The following is a 27,846-nucleotide window of genomic DNA, read 5'->3' as shown; positions in this document are numbered from 1 at the left end:
ATTTTTCCTTTTATTTACTCATTCACTCATTTGCTTCTGCTTTTTATTCTTTTAAAAAGCTCATCCATTCTTCTGTTCCCTTTTCTGCTCATTCATTCAATCAGCCAAAAATAGTTATCATGTGTCTATGATATGCCTAGTACTTTCTAAGAGCTGGGGCTCCCTCACCAAACCAAACAGGAAAACCCTGGCCCCCATGGGGCTGACATTCAATGTAGGAGGCAGATGACCAACTAGTCATCAAAAAAGAATTTCAAGGTAATAAATGTTCTGAAGAAAAATTTAAACTGTGATAGAATGTGACCAGAACAGTGAAGGCGGAGGGTGACCATAAGTAACCTCCCTGACAATGTGACATTTGAACAGAGTCCTGAAGGGCAAAAAGAAACCAGTTAGGTAAAGATCTGAAGGGGGGAGGGTGCATTTCAGGCATAGGGAAACTGCACGTGCAAAGGTCCTGAGCAAGAAAGCTGAGTGTGGTCAAGTAACAGAGATAAAGCTGTGAGATGGAAAGGCGGGTGGAGCCGGATCCTGCATGGCCATGGCGGAAAAACGGTGATTTTATTTTTCCCCCTAAGAGCAGTGAGAAGTCACTAGAAAGATTTAAGCAGAACAGTGGCTTAACTCATGTAAATATTTCAAAAAAGTATTCTGGCTGCCGTTTTGGGAAGCAGATTATAGCAGCACAAGAGAGTGGTCAGGGAAGCCAGGTGGACTGGAGGCGGCAGGGAGATGCAGAGGATTCTGAGGATGGTTTGGAGGCAGAACCCACAGGTTTGGCAGGTGGGCTGGCTGTGGTGGCCCTGAGGATGTTCCTGAGCTAAGGGGTGGACCGCAAGGCAGTTTTCGGAGACTAGAGCCCACGGCGGCCCCGCCCCCGCCCCGCCCTCGCCCCACCCCGCGCCCCGCCCCTCCTCGGGCCCTGGCTCACGTACCCTCCTGCAGGCGCGGGGTGGGCTCCCGTGTGGTCACTGGTGATCCGCGGGGTAGGTGGCCGGCGAAGGGCGCCGCGTGGTCCTCGTAGGTCAGGGGGCTCTGTCGCGGCTTTCCCAGCTCAGGCACGATGACCGGGGCCCCCCGGGTGATGGAGCCCCCCGAGCTGCTGACGGCACCCGTCCGGCTCTTCAGGCTCTCCTCGTAGCAGACACGCTCCAGCGCCCGGGTGTCGGCCATCACGTCCAGCGGGTGCACAGCCGGGAACGTCCGGCCCGGACTGCCGATGATGGAGCGCACGTCGTGCTTTTTGGAGCCGGTGGAGGACGTGCTGGTGTCATACTTGAGCGGGGTGCCCTGGGGGGGACGGGGTTGCGGAGGGAAAGGGGGACGTGACCACCAGTGGCACAACCTCTCTGAGCCTCAGTTTCTCTGCTAGGAAATGGGAGAGACATCTCATGCTCCAGGGGCAGGGGTGAAGGGCTTTGCTAAACCTAAGATGAGCCCACCTGCCCTTGCCCTGCCCCCCCCTGGCCCCCAGAGCCACCCTGGGGGCTGAAGAAGGGGGCACAAAGTGCAGAGGTCAGCCCTTCCTGAAGCAAGTGGGGGACCCTCGTTGGCCCTTGGGATTTGCTGGAAAGAAACTTAACAACCCCATGAGGGTAAATGCCTTCTTCCCATCAGTCTGGGACCCTCCTTGACCCACCCAAAGCCAAGCCAGAAAATCCAGCCGTAAAATCCAGTTCCACCACTCTGAGGTTCAAGTCTCAGAGGTCAGGGCTGAGGTTATGTCTGCTCTTGGGCCAGAAAGGGCAGCTGAAGGAACAGGGATCATGATGAGACTGTAACCCGGCTGCCTGGGAGAAGACTCCACCCTGTCTAAGCAGGCCTGGGAAACCCAGGGTACAGTGGGCTTTGTGTCTTTGCAAGTAAGATGACTCTGCTTTTATTCACAAATGTTTTACTTACTTTCTTAAGAAGGGGAAATGCCCTCATTTTAGAAAGAATATTCTAGAATCAGACTGGCCTCCCTTTTGGATCTATGATGGACTCTTGCCAGTGGCCCACAACTGCCTGTAGGCTGAGCGCCAAACCTGACCCCTGGCCTTTGACGGCCTTCCCACCGCTCCTGCCTTCTCCCTAGGTGCTTCTGAGCCTTGACTCAACTCTGAGGCCCCCTGGACACCTCCCTACCACCTCTCAGCCATGCAGTCCCCCATGGATCTCATTCTCCTTCCTGTTCACATATCTGACCCTGTGAAGAGATAGTGGTCCTTAGGTCCTCAAAAGGACCAGCTCCTCACAGAGTCAGAGTTCATCTTCCCCTTCCAGGCTGGGGCTTCTGGGGGACCCAGTGCCACAGGCAGTGGATAGGCGCAGGGGTGGGGTGGGGATGCAACCTGCCGGAGGAGGCCAAGATGCAAAGATGCTACAGATGTAAGGACATCTGGATTTGAGATTCACAATGGCCATTTACTTGCTGTGTGACCCCGGACAAGTTATTTAACCTCTCTGAACCTGTTACCTCACCACTAAAATGAGGACACCTCACAACACTGTTGTGAGGGTTACATAAGTCATGATGCCAAGTTCTCAGGCAGCGAGCGCCTGGCTCACACTTAGGGTGCAATCAAGCTTTATTACACCTAGCTCTGGGCTCTCAGCAAGCTTCTTGACCTCTCTGGGCCTCAGTTTTTCCATCTGAAGAATGGGGGTGATGGGTATGACTTCAGGCTCAGATGCTTCAGTCGTGTCTGACTCTTTGCGACCCCATGGACTATAGCTTGCAAGGCTCCTCTGTCCATGGGATTCTCCAGGCAAGAATACTGGAGCGGGTTGCCATGCCCTTCTCCAGGCGATCTTCCCAGTCCAGGGATCAAACCCTTGTTTCCCGTGTCTCCTGCATTGCAGGCGGATTCTTTACCCACTGAGCCACCTGGGAAGCCTGGGTATGACTCTCCTGGGCTGTAAATACAACTGAATGAGGTCATGCGTATAATATAAAGCTCCTGCTATGGACCCTGGAATGGATTTAATGACAACTCAGCAGTGAGCAGCTGTGTGACCTTGGGTGTGGCACACAACAAGTCCAGGCCTCAGTTCCCCCATTTACAGGGGCCAGAGCCATGCCTATTGGTATCCTCTGCCCCGACCTTGGCCCCCGTACCTGCGTGATGGAGCCCTCCTTGAGCGGCCGGGGGGCCAGGGGCAGCTCGGGCGTGCGCCGCAGCTCCTCCCGTGGAATCTCGTGGATGGAGCGGCCGGCCTCCTTCACCGTCGCCACCAGGCCCTCGTGGGCTGGCTTCAGCTTCAGGGGACCCAGGGCCTCCAAGGGCCGGGCCTTGTAGGCCTCAGCCAGGTCCCGAGGGGGCGGAGGTGGCGGTGGCGGCGTGCCCTCGCGCTTCAGGAGCTTGGCCTCCCGGCGCTGGTAGTCTTCCTGGGCCTCCACGTAGGACCGTGGGATCCCTGCCAGGGAGGAGGGGGCACTGACCCGTGTGTACTTGCCTCCCACCTTGCTCATCCTAACCTGGGGGAGATTCTGAAGCCTGACTACCTGGGTTCAAGTCCTCACTTGCTGTGTGACATGACTTGACCTCTCTGAGCCTCAACTTCTTCATATATAGAATGGGAGTATTAACTGAAGCACCTCACCAAGTCATTCACATTCAGTGGGATGATACAGATACAAAGCATGTTAAAAAGTACCTGGCTTGCCACTGACCAGCCAGGAGAATGTGGGTGTCTTCCTTTTGGAGGCTGTTCCATAAGATGATGAACAGAGAGCACTTGGGGTGGCACCCAGCACAGAGCACAGGAGATGCTCAGTAAATAAGAGGGAAGGGTGATGGGCAGTAGTTTGCTTTCAAGTTTGGTTTTCATGCCTTGCTCTGCCTTTCAACCTGCACTCGTACCTGTCATGTACACGTGTGTTATACGCCTTCTCTGGGTGCCCACGGCACTCTGGTGTGCCTCCCCTCCCCTGCCCATCTTGACTGTAAACCCGAGGGCTTGTTGCAGCTGCCCCAAGGGTGCAGTGGCTGGGCACGCCGGGAGCAGAGGGCAGCGTACCTTGAGTGATGGAGCCTCGGATATGGTGCTGCTCTTTGAGGTGGTGGGGGCTGTGTCGCTCGGGCGGGATGGCGCGGCCCATGAGACCTGGAGGGGGCGGGCGACAGCATCGTCCCACGGCTCCCTGACCCGGCCTTGGGCAGTGACTGGCCAGGGTCTACAGCCCCTGCCTCCCTCCAGCGGGTCCCTCCAGCCACCCAGTCCCCGAGCTGATGTTAATGGTGGTGGCGATAGAGGGCACAGCTGGCAAGTGGCCCGCTTTCTGGGCCCTGTGCCACCTCTGGACGGAGCCTCAGAAACACCCAGCTTTCCTATCTATAAAGTCGGGATAACTATTCCCGCACTCCGCCCAGGGGGAGCTGATGTAACCCAGCAAGTGGGGAAGCCCCCAGGGCAGGTCCTACGGCCCCTGCTCCACCCCCAGAATCGGGAGCCGGGCAGGGTACACACCTTCGATGCTGGCTGAGGAGATGGCCCGGCTGACGCGGCCCTCCATCATGTCGTAGGTGCGCTTGGGGGCGGCCGTCTCGTGGGGAGGGCCTGAGCTGCTCCTGCCATCCTCCTTGGAGCACTGGGATACGGACATGCCACCTGGAAACCAGACCACGGTCACGATGCAGGGCAGCCCCGGGAGGCTGTGTGCACCGAGCCCAGGGCCAGCAACCTGGAGGGCCGGAGGGCGACAGCGGCTCAAACGGACCCCCGTCACGAGAGCCCGTCAGCCACGCGGCTGAAGCCGGGCCCAGCTGGGCCTTCCCGCAGGAACCCCCAGCCGGCAGTCCAGCCCAGGGCCTGCTCTGCTGGTTGGTGGGTCTGTACCTTTGACTGTCCACAGGCATGTGAGTGTGCACAGACGAACACTCGTGGGAGCGGACGTGTGACGTGAACGTGCAGAACCACGTGCATGTGAGCAAAGATGCACCAGCTGAGTGTGAACATGCAGGGTTGGCACAACCATCCCTGTGTGTCAATGTGGGTCTGTGTGTGTGCAACGTGTGACAGTGTGTGTGTGTCCACTGTGAACAACGTGAGGCCACATGCAAAACACCATGTGCATCTGTGTCCACGTGGGGAGAGTGTGTGTCTGGCTGGACGTGGGAGGGACAAGGAGGGTCCACAGCACGGGTGGCCTCATCCAGCCAGGCTGAGCCCAGAGGGCGGGCACATCAGGCTGGGCACATGGGTGCTCGACTGGCCATGGGTCTGAGCAGCCAGGAGGGGGCCCCCGAGGAGGCCACGGTTCCGTTTTGCCCATTGGGCTGGGGGATCCTGAGTTGGCCTCTCCTTCCAGGGGTGGCGGAGTCTGTGGGTATCAGAAGCAAGTCCTGCATGCCCCAGGCCGGCCCCTTAGAATAACGGGTACCCTGGCTCTCACGGATTTCCATCACGACCCCGAGGGATCCTCAGAGCAGGAGCTCCTCCACGGGGTTACAAACTAGTGGCTGGCGGATAGACGGTATCACCGCTCCTAATTTTTCTCAAAATTGATTGCTGATGTTTAAACACCAGGAGACGTCAGATAAAAATGGAGAGATCAGAAGTCTGGCTGGCGAGCTTGCACTTGTTACAGGGTGACAATCAGCTGCCGGAGAACAGAGGCAGGGGCCCCTGTAGAGATGGCCGTCACTCCCAGGGTTGCCATAGTCTCCTCCCTGCCATCTACTGCCTGCCACTGGCATCACTAGTCCCCAGGCCCCAGGAAGCACATGAGAAATGAAAGGCCTTGACAGACACCCATTCTGCGGATGCTAAGCCTAAGGCCTGCAGGGGCTCAAGAACTGATCTGGAGGCCTGAGCCGAGATGCCACCCAGGGCTCCCCACTCACAACACCCTGACTGCCTCTCTGTCTGCCCTTCTCAGGGCCCCTGGCCATCCCCCAGGGCACTCAGCCAGGTACTGAGGCTGGCACAGAACGCAACTGACAGCCAGTCCCCAAGGCTGTCTCCACCACTTGGTAGCAGAGAAAGGCAAGTGCCTAAGCCCCATGGTACCACCTCCGCTTCCCAGGACCTGGGGGGCCATAGGGGCTGGGTGCTGGGCCAGTGGAGGCGGATAGTGAAGAAAAAGCACCCGCCCATTGGAGGAGAAGCAATTTGTGGCTCCACGGCTGCCAGCGGCTGAGAGGGGCGCCCATTAGCGGCTTTTATCTCTGCACCCCTGGGTGCCCAAGGCTGCCAGGAAATTGACATCTCAGCCCTTGATTCCCTTAATTCCTTCCAGGCAGGGCTCCCGGGTGGGGAAGCGGAACCCAGGGAGGGTGAGTGGAGTGAGGAGCGCTGAAGTGGGGGGCCTAGGGCGTAAGGGGGCAGCGTGTCACTAGTTACCGCCCCTGCCTGCCACCCTCGTGCCGTCAATCAGAGAGCGCAGCCTTTGCCAGGGCCAGAGGCCTAGGGGTGTGAGCTTGGGGCTTCTGCTCCCTGGGCCTGTTCCCCCACTCGCAAGGCTGGCCGTAAGTCTGCTTCCTAAACTGTAAAGAACTAAGGAGAGGTGGGAGGCAGCTAAGGCCGATCTTCACCTGCTCTGACTTACATACCTACGTGACTTACATACCTACAGGGACGGGGAGGTCACCACCTCTCTGATTGTGCTTCCTGGTGTCACCCCAGCCCTGCCTCGTGAGGAACCCCCCTCAATGGACCAAAGACTTCCCCTACCCCCGTCCCAGGGATCCTGTTCTCTGAGGGGCCACTGGACACCATTGTACCTCAGCTCCCACACCTGGAAAATGGGAACACACTCCTCCTCGGCTCTCAACCACACACAGCTGACAGGAGGGCAACACACTCCCCCAGACTTTTCTGAAGACATCTGGCTGCCCTTTAACCCCAACCATATTTTCTGGAAACTTCTCTCTTGACCAGCTCCAGAAACACGAAAGTCTGGGGTTTGGTGAATAAGCCACAGTGGATACAGACAGGTTTAATGACAAGATTAACAAGGTGACTTTCCATTTGTACCTGGGGAGGGGGGGTTGTCCTGAGAGCCTTCTGAGGGGGCTTCATCTGCTGGACCCCCAGCCCCTGGCATATGGGTGGCCCCCAGTAAACATCAAGTGACCAGATGAACCACCACCTGTAGGTCCCCATTGGTCCTCTTCCTCAGGAGTCCTTGCCGGACATCAAAGAGCCCTGAACGGGACAGCCTGCCCAGCCCCTGCCCGCCCACCAGCTTCTCATAGCCATGGTGGCATCACTCACCCTCGTAGGATAGCACATGGCCCTTCTTGCCCTCGTAGATGACGTGGCCCTTGGGCAGCCCATCCTCCCGGCTGCGGTCCAGGCGGCTCGGGCTGTCCTCACCGATGATCCTGGTAATGGTTCCCTTGTACAGGACATCGGCCGGCGTGCCCTGGGGGTGTGGAGGCGGGTGATCACCTGCAGGCTCTGGCCAGGGACTGCACCCACCCCCAACTCGCCAGACATGACCAGCATGTGTGCACGTGTGCCTTCCAAATCCACACAGGCACACATGTGTATATCACTGCATATGTGTTCATACACATGCGGCTTCAAAAGGGAAGGCAGAGGGAATTCCCTGGCGGTCCAGCGGTTAGGACTCCATGCTTTCACTGCTGGCACTGAGGTTCAATTCCTGGTTGAGGAACTAAAATACCGCAAGCTGCCGTGTGGCCAAGAGAAAAAAGAAAAAATGGGGGAGGCAGAGCCCTCCAGAACACAACCACACGGAACAAACATCAGCGATATTATTAATCATAAGCTCTGAACCCTGTACAGGTATCAACTCACTTAATCCTGGAAACAGCCCTCAGTCAGGTACTACTGAGCCTATTTCAGATGAGGAAACCGAGGCACCAAGACACCAGGTAGCTTCGCCCAGGGTCACCTGGCTAAGCGAGGGCAGAGCCAGGCTGGGAAGCCAGGCAGTCTGGTCCCGGGCCTGTGCTTCTACTTGTACTACATGACTTATACTTTCTCAGAGCCTGGATGCTGGGATGTCAGTCCACGTGCCTGTGACCACGTGTCGCTCCCCAAACGAGAATGGGGACTCACATCAGGGCGGGACACCAGAAATCTGAGCTCTGACACAGGGTTTCTCAATCTTGGCACTGTGACCTGTGGGGCCAGATGCTTCTCTGTGGTGGGGGCCACCCTGGACACTGTAGGATGCTTAGCAGCGCCCCTACCCCAGCACCCTGGGCTCTACCCACTAGATGCCATGTGATCCCCTCAACCTGCCCCTCCAGATGTGACGATCAAAGACGTCCCTAGACACTGCCCAGTGTCCCCTGGAGGTAAAATTGGCCCCATCAGGAGCTACGGCCTTAGAGGGAGTGTGCTTCCTATTGAGGGGTGTATTCAGGCAGACAGAAGATGGCCCCATGGGGTAGCATCCTGCCTTGGGTGACTTCCAAGAACATGAGTGTGAGGGTCAGAATATCAATCTGGAGCCAGACTGCTGGATGGCAAACAGCAGCTTTACCGGCGAGTTGCTGTGTGGCCTTTGTCAAGTCACTTTGCCTCTCTGAGCCTCAGTCTGTACATCTGCAAAACGGATGCAATCTCTGTCCGCGACTCTTGAAGGCACCTGGCACAGACAAGCTGTCCCCAGATCAAGACGTCTCTCTTCTCTTTCTATGAATCCAAGAGCCGATTCAGAGATGTGAGTCTGACCGTGTGCCAAGCCCGGGACTGGTGCCCTTCGAGTCTCCCCATGGGAGCATCTCTGCCAAGAAACATCCTTCTGTGGGGTAAGGGCAACAACTGGCACCCCCTGGGCTTTTATCCCAAATCCTGGTCTTCAAGGAGGAGAAAAACAAAATGCCCTAACAGCTCTCCGGACAGGTCTCCCCAGACGTCTCAAAGCAGACACCCTAGACAGGATCCCCTGGTCACACTTTAGAAGACTTGTGCACAAACAGCGTAGAATAAATGGGCTTCAGTCTGGGTGACGGTCCAGTGGTGGGCAGTCACCTCTCTCCTCAAAAGGGCACAGGGCAGAGGAGCCAACTGCATGTCATCAGGAAAGGCCTCCCCAGGGGCAGCTGACATAAGCACACCCATTATAAGTCTACGTGTGTACGAGTTTGTGTGTGTGTTTGTGTACGTGTGAGTCTGTGTGTTTGTGTTGCCTGCACAGATTTCATCACCACCTGGTCAAGAGGCTGTGGGAAAGTCTGACCCGCACACATCTGGCAGCTGCCACCCTCTGCCAACAACCATCACAGGGGTGTGAATGACCGACATGGCTCGGGTCACGGCCACCTGGAAAGCAGAGGCCAACGGATGCCCAGGCACTTCAGATGGCGACCTTTAATCCCAAACCACTCTATGAGAATGACTCAGCAGGACTTCCCTGGCTATCTGGTGGTTAAGACTCTGCACTTCACATGCAAGGGGTGCGGGTTCAATCCCTGGTTGGGAAGTTAAGATCCCACATGCCAAAAAAAAGTGATTTAAGAATCCCTACTCTGTATGAGTACTGATAATTGAAGCTCTAATAGTTTGGCCACCTGATGCAAAAAGCCAACTCATTGAAAAAGACCCTGATGCTGGGAAAGATTCAAGGCAAAAGGAGAAGAGGGCGACAGGATGAGATGGTTAAATGGCATCACTGATTCAATGAATATGAACTTGGGCAAACTCTGGGAGATAGTGAGGGACAGGGAGGCCTGGTGTGCACGCTGCAGTCCATGGGGTTGCAAAAAGTCAGACAAAATTGAACGACTCAACTCAATAGGAGAATGACTCAGCGAGAGACAATTTTACCAAAAGGGTTTCGAAACTGAGTTGGGGGCGTCGGTCCCCTGCCTGGGTGAGTGTGTGGCCTGCCTTTGGCCCTAGGTACCTGGCAGCTGCCTTTGTAAGTTGGTGATTTCAAAACCGACAGGTCTTAGAGAAACTTGAAGCATGAGGGGCCCCCTCCGTGGTGGGATCTGAGGCCTCTGGGGTGCAAAGACACCTCACTGTCAGAGCCTGCAGCCTGAAGTTTCATCATTCAGACACGTATGGGAGGGAGTGCTCTTCCCCGGGCCCAGAATGCTGTTCCCTGAGGTTCCTAAAGGGGTCACAGCTCTGAGAGGTCTCCCCCAGCTCCCCTGTCTATGTGGCCTCGGCAGCATTGGATGCTCTTAATCGCAATGTTTGACTCAAAGTCTGAAACCACTGCTCAGTTTTCACCGGTCTGCCTCCCTCCACTACCCTGCCAGCTCCTCGGGGGCCCTCGAGGTTTTTGTTCAGCACATTAAATGCCTGGCTCCCAGGAGAGAAGATGAATGCTCAGAGAACAAGCGGGTAACCCCAGGAAGCCACCCTATCCACTGGGGCGGGGGCCGCACAGGGATGCTGGCAGGGAGTGGGTGGGCTGCCCACTGCTTTGTCCACAATCGGGGCCACGTCCAGAATGCTGCCTGCGAGTCCCACCCTGGTCCCGCATGCTGTGGCCCCGGACACCTACGTGGGTGATAGAGCCACGGTACGTGATGGGGCTCTCGGAGGGGACCCGCGTGCTGGGGGTGCCCTTGGTGATGCTTCCGCCTGGAACCGAGCCCAGAGACGTCCCTGGAAGACATGAGACACAGGGCTTAAGAGCCGGACCCAGGGCCACCCCAACTGTGCTCCTGGTGACCTGCAAGGACCAGGTGACCACCTCCACTCGTGGTGTCTCAATGCAGAGTCCCCCCGCCCCTAAATGGAGAGACAGACACTTGGGAAGAGAGACTGTCAAACCCTCTGAGAGCTGACACTTCTCAGACAGGGTTTGGATAAGGGGTCTTATTCCTGCCTCGACCCTCCCTGGGATGGAGGGGCAGCCACAGGGATGAGGGCAAGACACCGTGCCTCATGCCCAGCTCCCACGCCCTCACCTCTCAGGACGGATGTCTCCTGGGCCGTAGGCACCCCCAGGCTCTCAGGGGGTCCTGCCTGGCCCCGTGGGGACAGCTGCTCCTGCTTCACTCCGCTGAATGGTGCTGGGGATGGGCGAGAGCGGTGAGCAGAGCCACAGGGCAGGGATTTGGAGGCATGGCCCCCCTCCCCGCCCTACCCAGGGGCTGGGGGTCCTTCCCCCCATGCTCAGGCCAGAGTCCCAAAGGCCAAATTGCCCTCCCTCACCCCTTGACACAAAGGGTGGGAGATGAGCCTCGGCCGTCAAGGTTGGGGGGTCTGGATCCTTACCCAGCTTCTTCGGGTCCATGGCGAGGGGCAGCCCCATGGCGATGGGGCCCACGGGGGCCTTGGCGTGCTCTGAGTATGGGACGTGGAGCTGCACCGACATTCCCTGTGGGGGCAGAGGTCATGGGTCCCAGAGGCTTCAACCAGGGCTTCCTGACACCCGCTTTCATGAGAGCGCAAGAGGAGGGGAACCTCGGGACCACACACGGGTCAGAGAGGCCTGGGGCTCAAATCCCGGCCCTGCTGCTCCTCTGAGTGACTGTGGACAAGTCACTGCCTCTCCTGAGCCTCAGGGCCCTCACCTGTGTGGTGGCCATCATGACCTGGTTTAAAGGAAATGGTGCCCACGAGCATCTGGGCAAGGTGGAAGCCTTGCCCCTGCCCTGCAACACACGGTGGCAGGTCAGGGAGATGAAGGGGCAGGCAGAACAAGGCTTTGCACATGCTGGTGCTGGGTGTCTAGTGAGCGTGCTCTTCCGTTTCACAGGGAGGTGCAGAAAGGTTAAGTAACTTGCTGAAGGCCGCACAGTCTGGATGCAGCGCCCCCGCTCTTGAATGCCCCATGGGGTGACCTCCCAAGGTTCTGAAGCCTGGGGCAGGCTGCAGCCAGCTTGGACCTAGCCACTTGGGTGCCTGGCCCCCACCCAGACACCATCGATCCCAGCGACCCCTCCCCCAACTGTACAGATGGAAAGGCCAAACCCTTGAAAGAGGAAGGGGCTATTCTCTGGGCACCAGCTGGCACAGGTATTTCTGGGGGGCTGGCCCTCCCACCTCACCTGGGAGATGGCCCCCATTTGCCTCTCGAGGACGCTGGGGTGCTTGGTGGAGGAGATGAGGGGCGGTGGGTTGGAGATGGTGGGTGGCCGTGGCAGGACGGGCCGGGCGCTGTCGTGGAGGCCCAGGGGCAGCGGGTGACCTGCAGGGCACATGTCTGTCCTTCATGGGGCTCCAGAGCAGTCAGAGATACAGCCCCCGGGGCCTCTCCCCACCGTGTCCCTGTCCTGTCCAGGGAAGTGCCTGTCCACACGTGCCCCCCTACTGCTCCTCTCCCAACTCTGCCCTGGGGAGCTGTCTGCATCCTTGGTTCAGACACCACTATTTCCACCCACCCCACCTCCCTCCATCCACCCCACCTCCGGGTCCTGGACCAGGTCCCTCCACTCTCCCTAGACTCCTTAACTGGTCTCCCCACCCCTCCTTTACCCTCCAATAGCTCACTCCGCTCACAGGAACCAAAAGGGTCTTTTTCAAAGTCTACTGACTCACCTGCTCCCCCCCCTCCCCTGCGGACCCTTCTGTGGCTCCCCACTGCCTCCAGGGTAAGATATTAGCCTGTGACACAGCTTTCAGGTTCACCTGACCTTGCGGGTATGGTCTCCCCAGGCTCACTGGGCACTGCGCTTCCACCATGGCAGTCTGATTCAGTGTCTCAAGCTTCGCCTGCTCTTTCCTGCCTCCGGACCTTTGCACATGCTGTTCCCACTGCCTGGCATACCCTTCCCTGTTTTTCTGGCTCTTTTGGCTCATAAGTCCTGCAGGATCAGCTCTGCTGAGGATGACCTTTGCTAATTAAAGTCCTCATCCACCTCTAGCCTTGCCCCTTTTATGGCTGGTAGGGCCGAGCAGGACTGGGAACCTCAAGATCTAAATCCAGCCTGACTATGTTTGTAAGCCAAAGCTGTCTCCTCCCCTACTTACACCTTTCTCTCGACCTGCTCATTCTCCAGCTCTAAGTCACTGGTGGGAGCTGGTGCTCCCACTCCAAACCTGCCTCTCTCATCATCAGCTCAAGCACCTCCCACGGCTCCCTAGTACCAGTGCTTCCGTTGTCATGCTGGAGATTCCTCAAACCTCAGCGGAGCCCCCTTTCCCTTCATTGACCAGCCATCCCTCCCATTAGGACCCGTCAGACTCTAAGACCCTTCTGCATGCAGTTCCAAGCAGTGCCCAGTGATTGGTGGGTGACTGGTGGTACCCAGTGATTGCCTGCTGGCTGACTCGTGGAGGAGGCCAGGCTGGGGGTGAACTACTCACCAGGTGGGGCATAGGAGAAGGCCAGGGGGTCAGGGGCATGCGGAGAGGCCTTGATCACCTCGCGAGGGGGCACGGGGAAGGGCAGGCCTGATGTCCAGCACGAGGGGTCCGCGGGCAGCTTCTGGCCCTCAGCTGCAAAGGCCGGGAAGAACACAGGCTTCTCTGCTGAGGGGTGAGGCAGGGCAGGTAGTCAGCCATGCTCAGCCAGCCCTCAGGCCCCCAGCCCTGGCTGCCCTGCTCAAATGAGCGCCCCTCACCTTGCCTGCAGCACCAGCCTCGGCCAGAGGAGGGTCCCAACCAACAGTGATGGGGAGGTGGGGGGCTCCTAGGGTGGAGCTCCCCCAAGTCGGTAGACCAGGCACCACTCTGACTCTGCTAATGTCCTCCTGAGCACAAGTGTGCCTCGGGAGTGGGCTGGGGGCCTCTCTGCGACCCTTGATTTCAGCCCTGGAAAGACACAGGCGCTGGCCCGGCCCCAGGTGAGCGAGGGGCCTGGACAAACCTCCCAACCAGGGGATGGAGGTGGCAGCAAGGGGCCCACCCATCGCCTGATTTTGCGTGTACACTTGTACCGGAACGTGGTCACGTCTACCCACTTATTTATCATCTACGGCAGAGCTGAGGAGTTGCGACAGAGACTGGCCCGCAAAGCCTGAAATATTTACTATCTGGCCCTTTCCAGAAGAGGCTTGCTGATCTCTTTAGATGATGAAGGCGGTCGGAACAGTTTGCTGAGACCCGTGTACGTGTGCTCTGGCAGGTGCGGCTAGGAGCCCACATGCTTGGGATGACAGCATGCACAGGTCAGCCTGTATACTAGCGAGTTCCACATCCGGGCACTGGGCCGGGTGTTTTGAAAGCACGAACTCAACAAGCCTCCTTGCAGACTTGGGAGGAAGAGAGCACCCAGGCCCGGCGCTGTGGAATGGGAGCTGAATACAGACACGTTGATGGACTTATCTAGGGTTGCCAGCAAACATTTGGCCAAGTCAGGATTTGACCCCTTGACCTCACGGTCGCTGCAGCAGCAGATAACAGAACAGCTCTCCTATGGGGGGGTCCAACTAAGAGCACTGTGTGGACTGACTTGTTTATCCTCCTAACACCCTTCCAGGAACTGATGAGGATTATCTCCATTTTGCAGATGGGAACACAGAGGCTCAGAGAGGTGAAGTCACCAGGTTAAAGGCTCAAAGCCAGCGAGCAGGAGCCCTGAGCCCAGGTAGATGGGCTACAGGCTGTGACCTTAACCTTCGCAACACACGCTGAGCACCAGAAGAGGAGCAATGATTGACCCTAGATTCTCAGGCCTGAGAACTGCCTGCAGACACAGCCAAAGACCAGGCTGTCTTCACAGTGTTCTCCTGTGGCCTCTCGCTGCTGAAATCAGTCCTAAGCACCAAACCTCTCCCTTGAGACTTGGTATCAGGCTGGAAGACCCATGGGAGCTGGGGGGTGGGGTGGGGGAACCGGGGAGTAAGCGGCTGCTAACAACTTGGGAACGCTGGGCCTGGGATGGGAACAGCAGGCAGGTGTCCTCCCTGGGGCCACCTCCAGATGACGAAGGGGTGAGGTTCTGAAGACCTAGCCGGGTGAGCGGGAGTGTGTTGGCAGCGATGAGAGGTGCCCGCTGTGGGCCCAGCAGGAGGGATGGAGGCTGTGTATGCTGTACACCGCCCCCCCCCCCCCCCGCCCCATCTCTCCTGGGAGAGACAGAGCTCCTGCTGGACCTATGTGCCTGCTGGTGGGGGTAGCCCGCAGGAGAGGGGGTCACACATGCGGGCAGTAACCCAGGTAAGGGTTCTTACACTCAATCTCCTCTAATGGAGCACCTCTCTAGGGCCTGCACTGGGCCCAGAAAAATCCCCAAATGCCCTGGATGGCGCGCATCCAGCGACCCGACCCTGTGCGCACCCGGGCTGCTCTCTCCAGCTCAGCCGCAGCTGTGGTGGGAGGGGGCAGGAGGCCTCCGGTGCTGGAAGGGAAACTTGGGCCCTGGCCAGGCTGGGCGGGTGGCTGAGAGCCTGGAGAGACAACCTGTTCCTCCAGCTGGGCCTGGGGAGCCCGAGGGAGTGGGCGGAGCCAGGGGGCAGGGGAGCGGGAGAGACCAGAGAGAGGTCGAGCTGGGTGTCAAGTTCATGCATGTGCCTAAGGGTGCTAGCCGCAGGGCAGGCCACCATACCCGATGGCAGGTGCGCCATCTCTGGTGCTGCCGAGCGATTCCAGGAAACGGCGCGGCCCTCCGCCCGTGCCAACCGGCCGAACGCCAGACTCAGAGACCAGGGGGGAGGTGGCTCACCTTCTCCCGGGACAGGGCCTGTGACCCGTCCCAGCAGGCTCTGCCTGGCCCTGTGCGGTGTCCAGCCACCCAAGCACAGCCTGACCTGGCTCAGATCTGGTGCTGGCCAAGGCTGTGTGGGCCCCTGACGTTGCCATGCAGCTACCTTGCCCTGGGCTAGTGCCCTGGCCCTCGAATGTCCTTCCAGACCAGACCCCATGTCTCACACTACACTCTTGCCCAGCAAACCGCACCCCCACCCATGGGGAGTCCCGGGCCCAGCGTGGGTGACCGGCAGGGTCCCAGGAGGCAGTTGACACCCTGCTTTCAACCCCACACTTAGGTTCCTCAGCAGGTTCCACTGGCTTTGCCTCTGAAACAAAATTCCAAGGCACCCCCACCTTCCTTCCATCTCCACAGTCACCCATATAGTCCAGACTGCCACCACTGCTGGCCAGGAACAGCGCTGTGCCCTCCTCCATCTGCCCACAACTCCCTGTAGCCCTTTCTTCCCAACAATGGTCAGAGGAAAAGAGATCTTTTCAAAATAGAAATCGGACAGCCTGACCTCTCCTCAGTCCCCAACAAACACATACATACACCCTGAAAGTCCCTTTTGCAAAGGCTTTCTTTTCCTACACCCGAGACCAAAGGTCCATAGCACCATAGCCTACAAGGCCCTACACAATCTGGTCCCCATCCCCCATCCTCCCCTCCCCTCTCCCCAGCCACCATGACCTCTTGGGAGCTCCACCGACACACCAAGCTTGTTCCTACCCCAGGGCCTTTGCACATGCTGTTCCCGGTGCCTGGAATGCCCTTCCCCCAGATCTCCCCACCACTGCCTTATCCTGGTCTCAGAGACCCCTTCCCTGAGCCCCTCATCACTCACCCCATTTTGTCTCGTTCGTTCCATGAACTACCCTGAGGTCATCTTGCTTCCTTATGTGTTCCCCTGCTTAACATACTCTCATTCACAAGAAGGGCGGCTGCCCGGAAGAGGAAGTTCACCCTGCTCACTGCCAGATCCACACTACCCAGGGGTAGTGCTTGGCAATGGTGGGTGTTCAACACATGTCCTGATCCCCTGGCCACACGCTGGATGGATGCATGCCCGTCCACGTGGGTGGCATCTGAGACTTCCTATGGCAGGTGAAGGTAGCCGCAGGGAGATAGGTGGGGGTAGGCCGATTAGCCAGGAGGTGTCTGGCAGACCGCTGTCACTTGGGACGTGTGGAGCTGGCCTCCTTTAGGGACAGCCCTGCTTTTGTCCTCAGACACACAGCACCGCCCTCAGGGAGGTCCATGGCCAAGGGCCAGCCTGACTTTCTAGAGACGGCAAGATGCCGTACCAGAAGTTGCTCGAGGTGATGGCGCATATGGCCCTGGCCACCGAGTCTGTGGCTATGTTGGACAGTGGCAGTGCCTGGGGTCCTGCTGCCCTCGGACCCCTAGAGCAGCCCTCAGGAGCCTGGGCTAGCACAGCATGGGGGGAGCCTTTGGAGGGAGGGGGTCAGCCCCCATTGCTTGTGCTGTGACAGGCTGATCTGGGAGGGGTGTCCCTTAGGGATACAGGCTTGAGACTTCTTGGGGCCGGTGGGGAGTGGGGCAGAGATAGAAGATCCAGAGAACAAGAAACCAGACCCCACCTGTCTCCTGACCTTGAACTTCATGTGGTGACAGTAAAGCATGCCCCGGGCAGTTGCTGTAACACAGCTGCTCGGGGAATCACTCACTGGCTCCCCAGTGAACCCAGTGACCTCGGCCTGGAATAAGGTCAGGGTGAAAGCTGGAGAGGGCAGTGCTTCCTGCCCAGGCCAAGAGTTGTTGCCAGCTGGCGCTGAGCCTCATGGTTCTAGAAGCTCACGTGTGGACTGAATCACATGCAACCAGAAACAGCCACAGACGTGTTTTCGTATACGCACAAAGCTTGTGGAAATTTTGAGAAGTTGCCAATGTTGAGAAACTCTTAAGATTTCACATGAAAAGACGGATTTCTAGCTTCTCTGAAAGAACAACCCACAACCCCAGGCCTGAATTGCCACGTGGTGACTCTTGGCTGAGGCAACATGAGCCCACTTCAGAAAGAGCGTAAGTGCTCCATGCTGCAGTCCCCACCACCCCCTACTGCCTCACTCCCACGTGTTTCACTCATTAACTTGGCCTGTCCTACCAGCACAGCCTTGGAGCTGGGAACAGCTGCTGGCATACACAAAAGGCCCCTTATGCCCGCCCATCAGCCCCCTCTCCCTCTGACTCCCTCAGCCAGTGACAAACACTTACCCTCCTTCTCGGCAGGAGGCACAGGACTCCTGCTTTTGCCTCGAGGGCTGCTGCTGGGCGGCTGGGGGGTGTCGCTCTCCGGCTGCAGGTGCTGCGACGGTGGGGGGGCAGGGGGAGCTGGCTTAGAGGGAGCTGCTTCCTCCCGGGGCGGCTCATGGACTTTGGTGACCTGCTGGGGGAAAGCCAGGAGGAGAAAGCATCTTTACAGGCTGTCTGCAGGTCCTAGAGATTAGGGAAAGCCTTCCAGGCCCCCTGCGTGGGACCAGCCTCAAAACTGAGGCCCAGGAGAGGTAACAACACGCCCAAGGGCACATGGCTTGAGGGCCAGGAAGGGAGGGCTTTGTGCATAGTGTAGGGGGTATGCCCAGCCATCCCGGGTGCCTGGCTGTGGATTGGGAGCCCTCATTATCCTGCCCCTAGCCCCTTCCCCCTTCCCCAAATTTCTCGGGGTTTTAGAGAGATCAGAGCTGACAAATGGGACAGTGCCCAGCTGTGGGGAGCAGGCAGCACAGACTGGCACTCCTTGTGCCCCTCACTCAAAAAGCCCTGGTCAGCTCAGAGTCTTTCAGCCCCCAGCCCCCAGGTGCACGGGAAGGCCAGGCTCATGTCCTGGGAGAGGGCAATGACTATGTGAGTGTGCTAAGTCGCTTCAGTCGTGTTCAACTCTTGGCCACCCTATGGACTGTAGCCCGCCAGGCTCCTCTGTCCATGGGATTTCCCAGGCAAGAATACTGGAGTGGGTTGCCATGCCCTCCTCCAGGGGGATCTTCCCAACCCAGGGATCGAACCCGCATCTCTTACGTCTCCTGCATTGGCAGGCGGGTTCTTTACCACTAGTGCCACCAATGACTGAGCCGTTACAATTATGGCACCTCTGAGGATCCTCCTGCTTGGCCTGGAGAATCTTCTGGACAACCCCCCAACCCCTGCAGAGGGTCTCAAGTTAACTGGTGGGGCCCCGCCCTCCTCTTTGAGGTGTTGTGACAGTGGGGGGCTTCCTGCCTGGTTGGGGGGGCTCCGGAGAACCCTCGGCAGGCAGAGGTGGCACGGTGAGAGCTGCCAGGCTGGGAAGCCAGAGGGAGGAGACCTGTAGGCTGGGAACTTTGGGGGCCCCCAGCCCCCCTACTGTTCCTGCCTGTCTCCATGAGGATTTCTATAGGAAACAGGAGGTGGTGGGAAGCGAGGGGCTGCAGGTGCCGGGCCTCCACCTCCCTGGCCTGCGATCAGCCTGATTTATTGTCTCCCCAACAGGAAGTAAAGGTCACGGGGGCTCTGCGGGTCCTGGCTGGGTGGGGGTCCTGGGTCATGGGAGGCGGGCCCGGGACTCACGATAGGGGGGATGGCGGCTGCCCGCTGCTTCAGCTGTTTCAGGTCCAGCGGCTTCTGGGGCGAGGCGTTGGTCCTGGTGTCACTGGTCGGGGTGAGGAGGCTGGGCCGTGGTGACAGGAGCCTGGTGGCAGGGGGGACGGCAGGGGGGATGGGGAAACCAGTGTCAGGTCCATGGGCTCACAGCCTCTCCTGGCTCCTGCCTGGATGATGTGGCTGGGGGTGCCACCAGAAGGAGGCGAATGTCCAGCGCCGGGGAGACCTGGGGTCAGGGTGGGGGCTCCTCTCTCCCTCCTCTGCTCCATTCAGGCCCCACAAGGGACCAAGACCCCTCCCACCCCAGCCCAGAGGCTCAAACGCTCCTGAGATGGCCCAGGACAAGGGAAGTCCCAGAGAAGCCCACACTCAGGGCCCGTACCACGACTGGCCCTTGGGAAGCTGCTGGGAAACCCAAGAATCAACGTGATTAAGGCTGGGGAGGCTTAAGAGATTCAGGGAGATGACTCATCACCCAAGTATGAGAGGCTCAGGCCCCAGGGTAGGGGCCTGAGGTATGGTGCTGAGTGGGCCCTGCTTACTGGAGACGAGGACTGGAGCACCCTCCCACTCAACCAGAATGCGTGGCTAACTGGAATCTTGGCTAACCGGGCGCAAGCTCTGCGGGCGGGGGGTCAGCGTGTACACCGCCCGCCCTGCAGCCATAAGTGCTGGGCTGGGCCTGCAGGTGGCTTGTCCTTTAAAGCAAGGTCACGTCTATCTGCTGCTGACATGCAGAACAGGGCAGCAACCTGCTAAGGGTGCACGGTGTGTGTGTGTGTGTGTGTGTGCGCGCGCGCGCGCCGTGTCTGCACATGGGTGCACAGAGGCGGGCAGGAAGGGCAGGGGGCTAAAACATGGTGGGATGCCAGGGCTGGGGTCACCCCAGGGAAGAGCTACAGTGCCTCGGGTGCCCGGGGCAGAGGCTGCCCTGGGACGTGGCTCCAGAGCTGCTCACCAGTGTCCCCTCCTTGAAAGGTCTTCAGGGATTTCCAGGACACAACAGCCCTGGCCCGGTGCCATGCCACAAGCCCCGTCTGGTTCACCAGCTGGCACGAGGTCTCAAGGGCAGAAGCTCAGAGCCCCAGCCTCAGAGCCCCTCACCCCTGCACCGGGGCTGCCGGGTTCCTGCCCAGCTCTCGAGTCCCACCTGGGACCACCATTCCCTGAAGACACAGCAGGTCTGAGGGAATCAGTGTGCACGTCAGCAGGATTCAACCAGGAGGGAGAATCACAAGACAGGTCAGCGAAGCCTGAGGGTCCTGTGGGCACAGCCCCTAGTGTGTGCCGTGACCATCCTGGCTGATGCCACGTGCAGACTGTCGGTACAGCCCCTGCCTTCCAGGTAAGATCTGTGATAGCCAGGGTGCAGCTCACGCCACCCAGAGCTGGCTGCCGGATGCCAAGAGCGGATCATGTGCCTTCCCGACAGCAGTGTAGGACAGACGCATGACGTGCAGCCGAGGGGGACCCCCGCTCTCTGCGGTGACAGGACCGTGGCCCGTGACAAGCCAGTCCCTCAGGTGCTGACCCTCTGCCCACATCTGCCACACGCTCAGCTGAGCAGAGACAGTCTTGGCGACACCCCTGGGGCTGCCCACTGCATGCAAGTGGCGCCAGGCTCCGAGGTCAGACTGACTTCATGCTCAGCTGGGCTTCACAGTCCTCCTGACCAGCTCACCCTCCCTGCCGTCCTCACCTCTCTCGACCTCTCCGGATCCTGCTCAGGCTCCCAGGACCACTGGAGGCCTCTCCTCTGGTGGCTGCCCATCCTTACTCCCCCGGAGACCCAGGCCCAGCCTCGTTTGGCCCTCTACCCTTAGGCCAAAGCACCCTGACCAGGTCCAAGAACCGATGCTCTCACTTGTCCTGTACCCCTCACCATTGGCTTCAAATGTCACCAGCCCAGCCTTGCTCCCCTCCTCTTGCAACTAGTTATCACTGTCCACTTAAATCAACTTGTATTTGTAAACTTAAGAGTGAATACACTGTAGCCCTTCTGAAAATGCTCTGGCATTTCCTCAGGAAGTGCATTAGAGTCAATCCAGGGCCCAGCATTTGCACTGCTGGGCATACCCTCGTGAGAATAGACACACACACACCTACACACCAACCGTTCACGGAAGATCATAGCAGCCACTATCTGCAAAAGCCAAAAGGTGGAAGCAACCCTCACGTCCAAAACCAGGTGAAATGGATAAACAAAATGTGGTATGTCCATACAGTGGAATATTACTCAGCCAAAAAGAATGACTCCAGGCCACAACTTGGATGAACCTCAGAAACACGATGCTGAGCACAAGAAGCCAGTTGCAAAAGGCCACGTACTGCGTGATTCCAATTACATGAAATTCCCCCAAGAGGCAAATCCATAGACACAGAAGATAAGATGAGCGGGTGCCAGGGGGTGGGGGATAAGGACTGACAGCTAATGGCCTGGGGTTTCTTTCTGGGGTAGTTGACAATATCCTGGAATTAAACAGTGCTGATGATTACATAACTCTGTGAATGTACTAAAAAAAAAAAAATCACACTTCAACGGCTGAATTGTATGGCTTGTGAATTATGTCTCAGTAAAGCTGTTACAAGGAAAAGATAATATACTCCTTGCTGACCACAAAATCAAGGGTTTGATATATTAAGTATATTGTTTCCATGAACAATAAAGTAATAATGCTATACTATTATCTATTGTATAAAATATTTGAAAATGCAAATTTTAAGGTTAAAATATAAACTTTTATATCTGTGTAAATATAATTTTATAGGGACACAAAATATGCTTTTATGATACAAATAAGAAGCCAGGTGTCTGTGTCTCACTCTGACTGTCAGCAAACTAGGGCCTTTGCCCTGCCCTGGTTCCCCTCTGGTTCCTGTCCAGGCAGGGGGCAGGCAGATTGGAGGGGAGCAGGGATCATCCTCAAACGCCCTCAGCAGTCACCAGCTGGGGGTGTGCATGGAGGCCCAGACCCCTCTCTCTTGAGTCCCCCCGACCCCACCCAGGGAGGCAAGAGCTCAGTGGGGGCTGCAGCCACGGGCACAGTACTTCACAGCTGACAAGATGACAGTCGCCTGACCGCTCACTGTAAAGAGGGCAGCATCCAAGAGCAAGGGCCTGGAGCCTGGTCTCTAACAAGCCCGAGGGGCCTGAGCCTCCCCACCACGCCGAGGGGCCGGAAGATGCCTGGCACTCACGTGGCCCCCAAACTGCCTCATCCCACCTCCACAGCGGCAGGAGCCACCACCCCAGGAGCTCTCCTCATAGTCTCGCCCTCCCTCTGTTCTCTTTCCTTTGTTTTCTTGGAAGACAGGGCGTTTATTTTCCTCCTCAGAGACCAGAGCAGGGTAGGGGCTCTCGGAGCCTGGCACTGTGCACGTGACCTGGGCCGGGAGGGGCAGGGGCGGGGGTTGGGGGGAAGCTGGGTGGCGGGGGAAGCCGGCAACTCGGCTGGGAGCAGCTGGGGCCTTGCCCCCTAACCCTGAAGCTCAAGACTCCACCTCCCAGTTTAAATCCCACCACTGGCCAGGTGACTTGACCAACTGTGCCTGACTCGGTTTCCTCACCTGTAAAATGGGTATGAGAACAGTCGCTCCCTCCAGTGACTGTCCTGTGGGCAGGACACGGGGAGGCACAGGAAGCCATGACAACAACGCCTAGTGCTGAGCGGCCTGGGCCGTCTCCTTGTCCCTGCGGGTTTGCTTCCCGCCCCGGAAGACCAGGGCTGGGGAGGGGGCAGGGGCCCAGGGGACGCTGGGTCTACAACAGCATGTCCCTTCTCTGCTGAGCCCCCTCCCCAGATTCCTCATTATCGCTGGGCTGGGATAATCCCGGCTGCCAGGCTGGGGCTGGGAAGGCAGGATCGTGCAGATTCACAACGGCATGGTCATGCTGGTTTCCCACGCTCCCAAGATAAAACCCCACTCCTCGCGTCAACCCCCGGGGCCCTGTGGGGCCAGGTAGAGCCAGGACTCTGCCCACCTCTGTGACCTCCTCTCGTGCCCTCTCCCCCTTCCCTCACTCGCTCTGCTCTCTGCCACAGGCCTCTTTGCCATCTACCGAACACAAGCTCGTGAGGCCATAGGATCTTTGCAGTGGCCATTCTCTCTGCCGACTTTCCCTCCGTGTCTCATACTCTGTGTTCCCATCATCTTTCAATGTCACCTCCTCAGGCAAGTCACACTCCCTCCATAACCAATCTCTCCCTTGTTCACTTATCACACGAGCATTCCCTTTATTCCATTGCTGTTCCAATTCCGTACTAATCGCTCCCAGTGAAATGTAAGCTCCCTGGAGCCAGGACCTCATTTGTTGCTGCTCGCCTTGAGCTCAGGATGGTACCTGGCACACCCTGGTGCCTAGTTAATCATTTACAGAATAGAGAAATGAAGGAGAAATTGCTGTTACATTCTTTTGAAATTCCAGGGGCTCAGCGGAAGCAACTACATTCCATCCTCCTCATGGAGTGAACTTTGGGGGCTCCTGAAGGAGTTCCAAAGGAAGGGAACAACTCCTTTCATTGGGCATCTTACTGGGGGCTCGGAACTCCATTATTCTCTCAAGCAGCCCGTAAGTGGGGATACCCACACCCATCCTGTGGATGAAAAAACTGAGGTCCAGGGCAAGGCACTTATGAAGGCCCAGCCCTGCCAGAAAGTGCCCAACACCGTCTCTGGGAAACGGAACAGGCGGAGGCAGGCAAACTCAAGGCTCTGCAATCAAAGCCACTATCTCTGGCCGCTGGCCAAGAAAACTCCCAGGCGGAGCTGTCTGGCAGAAAGCAATGGAGAGTAAAAAGCAGGATATGATTTTCTCTCCCAAAGCCGTACGGGCATGGGCCAGAACGCAATGCATCTTCTGTCTTGTCCAGGGACGCCCAGTGCACTGCGCTGAGACTGCCAGGCGGGAGGCAGGGCTGTGGGCAGGAGGCCAGGACCTGGGGTCGCCCACCGATCTCTCTGGGGTGGTGGAGGGGGGTGGTGCTGGCTGCCAGGGCGCACTCTGACGCATCTCGCCTGCGTCCTCCGGCGCCCGCCTGGCCCCGTGCGGCCGTGGCCGGGGCAGGAGGGAGGGGTGGCGGACTGCCAGCCAGGAAGAGGTCAGGAGGCTGGCCTGAGTCCAGCCTCACCCTGAGGGTGGGGGACTGGCCTCGGTCACAGAGGGCGTGACAAACCAGGTGTCCTGACTCCCAGCCCAGGGTTCCTGCTCCCGAGGGACCGAAGGCTGGACGCTCAGGCAGGAAGAGTGGACAGGAGCCAGACCCAGCTGGGGGATAGAAAGACACGTCCCTGGGTGGGGCTGAGGCTGTTGTGGGGAGAGGCTGAAAGTAGGCTGTGGGGCTTCAGGCCTGGCCCGAGGGGTCCAGGGGGAAGCTGTTGGGACCCAGGCCAACCCTCCGAGGTGTCCAGCCCAGGCAGGCCATGTGTACCCAAAACACAGACTCCAGGAGGCCGCTTATCAGCGTGGCTGTCCCATGAGCTCAACGCTCTTCCCGCTAAGAGCAGAAACGTGTGTTTCCATGACTGTCTCTCTGGCCAGAGGGAGTAGGGTGGGGAGCCGCCCACCCTGACCCCATTACCCAGGCACAAAGAGCGAGACTCTGGCCCAGGGCCTTCCCCGGCAGATCAGGCCGCCGTGAACTCTTGTTTTCCAAGCTGTGCCCACTGGGCAGGAAACTTAGGACCTCCAGGCCCCCAGAAACCTGCTGGCCAGACCTCTGCTTATCCAAGAGCCATACAAGTGGGCTGAGGGTCCTGCCAGGAACCAGAGGTAGCTCACCGAACACATGGGGACCCAGCGAGCTCTGACCAAGTCCGGTTTTCACATGAAACGTTCTAGAATTTGCCATCTCCGCATGCCCCAAGGTGAATCACAGAGCAGAGGAAACGGCTCCCAGTGAACCGGTCGGATTTGAAAGTCAGATTTTCCTCCTTCTCGCGCTGCCCAGAACTTTTCCGAGAGACGTGAGAGGAGCGAAAACAGACTGCACTGTTTTCAGTCAAAATAAAAATGACCGGCCCGCCTCATTAGAAAACAATTCCTTAAGCCGCCCAGATGCAAGCGGGCGTGGATCTCCGCAGCCCTGCCCTTTGCTGCCCACACTGGGCCCTGAGTGGGGCCTGCTGGCTTCCGCTCTGGCCGGGGTCTCGGGGACCCTCAGCGGGCAGAACATGAACCGGCCAGGATCCCGGGCATCTGCCACTTGCCCCCATGTCCACCGCCACCAGCCTCACCAGGACATCCCCAAGGCCGCCTCACAAGGCGCACCCCTCTGCCCCTCTGGCCCTCATTAAATCTCCCCCCTCACACAGCCGGCAAGTTTCAGAGCCTGAAACACACCCCAAGTCACAGGCACAAGCTGGAGAGGTCTCACTGTCCTGAGAACAAAGTGCAGCCACCCACCCAGCCCGGAGGCCCCGCAAGGCGGGCTGGTTTGCTGAATCGTGCAGGCTCAGTCCCCACCCCCGGCCTCTGCACTTGCTGGTCCCACCATGTTGAGGGTAAAACTTTGTCTCTCCAAGTCTGTTCAAGTCCTAAGAGCCAAATACCTATGAACGTGAACTTCTTTGGAAATAGGCTCTTTGCAGATGCGATGCAGTTAAGAGGAGGTCCTGAGGGTGGACCCTCATCCAAGGACTGACGTCCTTACGGCAAAAGGGAAATGCGGGCACAGGGACACATGCAGAGAATGTCACGGGACCACAGAGTGGCGCGTCTACAAGCTGAGGGTGGCCAGCACCACCAGAGGCTGGAGGAGGCGGGAAGGAGCCTTCGGGGGAGTGGCCCTGCCGATGCCTTGACTCTGGGGTGGCCCTTGGTGGCGGCAGCTCTGGAAGCTAATCCACACTCATTGTCACCCTACTCCTCCCTGCCCAGGCTCAGCTCAGAGGCCACTGCTAATGGGGGCCCACCCCATCGATGCTGCCCTGTCCCAACATCGGAATTCCTGCCAGATGGAGAACCCTTAGTGACGGCCCCTCTCCCTCCGAGGGCAGGCGTGGAATCGGCCTCGTGTGCCGTTGTCTCGGTACACAGGTGATGCTCAGTAAGCGCTTACAGAATGAGACGACAAAGCCGGCGCACTCACCTGTTCTTGTCGCCACCCTCGGGCTCGTCCACCTCGTCGGCGCTGCAGGTGGCACTGGAGTCACTGTCCTGGGGGGCGCCTGAGCCCTTGGCCGTGGGGCCTTTGGCCCCAGAGCCGCTGGCCTCCTTCTTCTCCACCTTGAGTGCCCCCTCAGGCACAGCCTCCACTGCGGCCTCCTGGCCCGCCTTCACCTTGTCAGGCCCCTCTCCGGCAGCCTCCTCCTCGCATTCACTCTTGACAGGCTCCACGGGGTGCGCCTCGCCTGGCTCCTCCATCTTGGCCTTGCCCACATCGGCCGCCAGCTCTGGGGCCACAGGGGGCTTCTGCTCTTCCCCCTCCTCGGTTGAGGGGGCGGCTGTGGCCTCTTCCTCCTTCTCCTCCTTGGGGACCACAGGAGGGGGCGTGGCAGGCGACTGGGGTGCTGGTGGGGGTGTGGGCGGGCTGGTGGCTTCGGGGGCCGGGGTGGGCTCGGTGGGGGCCGGGGTGTCCTCGGGCGGCGGGGTGGGAGGCTCGGGAGGTGGTGCATCCGTGCCCGGGGCAGGCGGTGGCTTGGGCCCATTCTGCCCCGTGTCCTTGGCGGCCTCGGTGCGAGGTGAGGGGACGCTCTCGGTGTCGGAGCTGTTGTTGACGGCGGCTGCGCGGAGAGAGCAAAGATGGGGTGAGCAGTGCCGGGGGCCGCTCAAGCTTGAGACAGGCAGGGCCCTGCCCACGCTCCTCTCACCACCCGATGACCCTGACTGTGTAGCCTGGTTCTGGGTAGGAGTTCGGGAGGCCGCGGTCCCATCCCTGGACACCAAACAGCCCCGAGGCTCCTACACGCCTGGGCAGCCCGCCTGGCCCCTCCCAGACCCCTGTCCGCCTCTGGCTGCCCTCTCCACCTGCTGACCCTGGAGGAGCCCAGGACCTGTTAACTTCCGATCCCCGGAGTGGCTGGGTGGGTGGCCAGCACCCTACGGAGCCAGGCTAGGGGCAGCCAGGGGTGCAGGCTTTCGTTCTGGGGTCGCCTTGTTCTCATCGGAGCTGCAGCCCTGGCTCTGCCCCTGCTGACACAGTGGCCTCCCGGACCCGCTTTCCCCATCTGTAGAGTGGGGAGAACAGTTCCCACCTCACAGGGGCTGCGGCACACAGGGTGACACCTCCTAACTGTCTGCTGCTGTGTCATGAAGGTCGTCCTCATAAAATGCGGCCAGTGAGCCTGGAGGGGCTCCCAGGGAGAGGGTCCACACCAGCTACAGCCCCTGGCCGCTGTCCACAGGGCTGGCTTGCAGCAGCTGCACAGTAAGTGCTGATCGAGTGACAATGTGCACAGACGAAGGGAAAGGGGCCCTCAGCTCCAGGCCTGGCTCCTTAGCCTTAACCACGACTCCTCTCCCTTCTTTGGGTTTCAATTTTCCTCCCTTTCTACAAAATGGGGACATTTGAAACCTCCCTCCCCCACACTTGCTGTAGGGGAAACGTAAGTGGGTTAAGAGTCACAGGTGGACACACTAGTAAGGAATCAACAGAACAGTCAAGTCGAGTGCACTGATCCGCAGGTGTGAGCCAGGGAACAGCATGGGGAACAGACACTACACTGAGGAGGGGGAACAGAGGCAGTGGTGGCACCAGCAGTGGCGCTCACAGGCAGAGGTGTGCTCCCAGAGGTGGGGCCCTTGTAGACAACCC

At 58.7% G+C, this 27,846-nt stretch overlaps 1 protein-coding gene across 33 annotated transcripts in view; it reads right to left on the bottom strand.

Moving 5' to 3' along the window:
- NCOR2 (nuclear receptor corepressor 2) overlaps positions 1-27,846 on the bottom strand; it is a 236,371-nt gene that overhangs the window by 17,276 nt on the left and 191,249 nt on the right. For 29 of the 33 annotated variants that reach the window (XM_069557629.1, XM_069557621.1, XM_069557643.1 and 26 more), the window contains 13 exons: positions 26,182-26,815; positions 19,061-19,181; positions 17,732-17,903; positions 13,171-13,335; positions 11,913-12,052; positions 11,137-11,239; positions 10,827-10,931; positions 10,418-10,521; positions 7,201-7,351; positions 4,453-4,593; positions 4,003-4,089; positions 3,101-3,399; positions 936-1,290 (listed from right to left, as the gene is read on the bottom strand). In XM_069557629.1, coding sequence (XP_069413730.1) covers positions 936-1,290; positions 3,101-3,399; positions 4,003-4,089; positions 4,453-4,593; positions 7,201-7,351; positions 10,418-10,521; positions 10,827-10,931; positions 11,137-11,239; positions 11,913-12,052; positions 13,171-13,335; positions 17,732-17,903; positions 19,061-19,181; positions 26,182-26,815 — 2,577 coding nt within the window. The remainder of the gene's footprint in view (positions 1-935; positions 1,291-3,100; positions 3,400-4,002; positions 4,090-4,452; positions 4,594-7,200; positions 7,352-10,417; positions 10,522-10,826; positions 10,932-11,136; positions 11,240-11,912; positions 12,053-13,170; positions 13,336-17,731; positions 17,904-19,060; positions 19,182-26,181; positions 26,816-27,846) is intronic. The other 4 variants (XM_069557627.1, XM_069557642.1, XM_069557626.1 and 1 more) reach the window with 3 other exon arrangements.

The sequence above is a fragment of the Ovis canadensis genome, chromosome 17 (genome assembly GCF_042477335.2).
Source record: "Ovis canadensis isolate MfBH-ARS-UI-01 breed Bighorn chromosome 17, ARS-UI_OviCan_v2, whole genome shotgun sequence".
Taxonomy (NCBI): Eukaryota; Metazoa; Chordata; class Mammalia; order Artiodactyla; family Bovidae; genus Ovis; species Ovis canadensis.
This window is presented reverse-complemented; position numbering and strand designations above follow the sequence as displayed.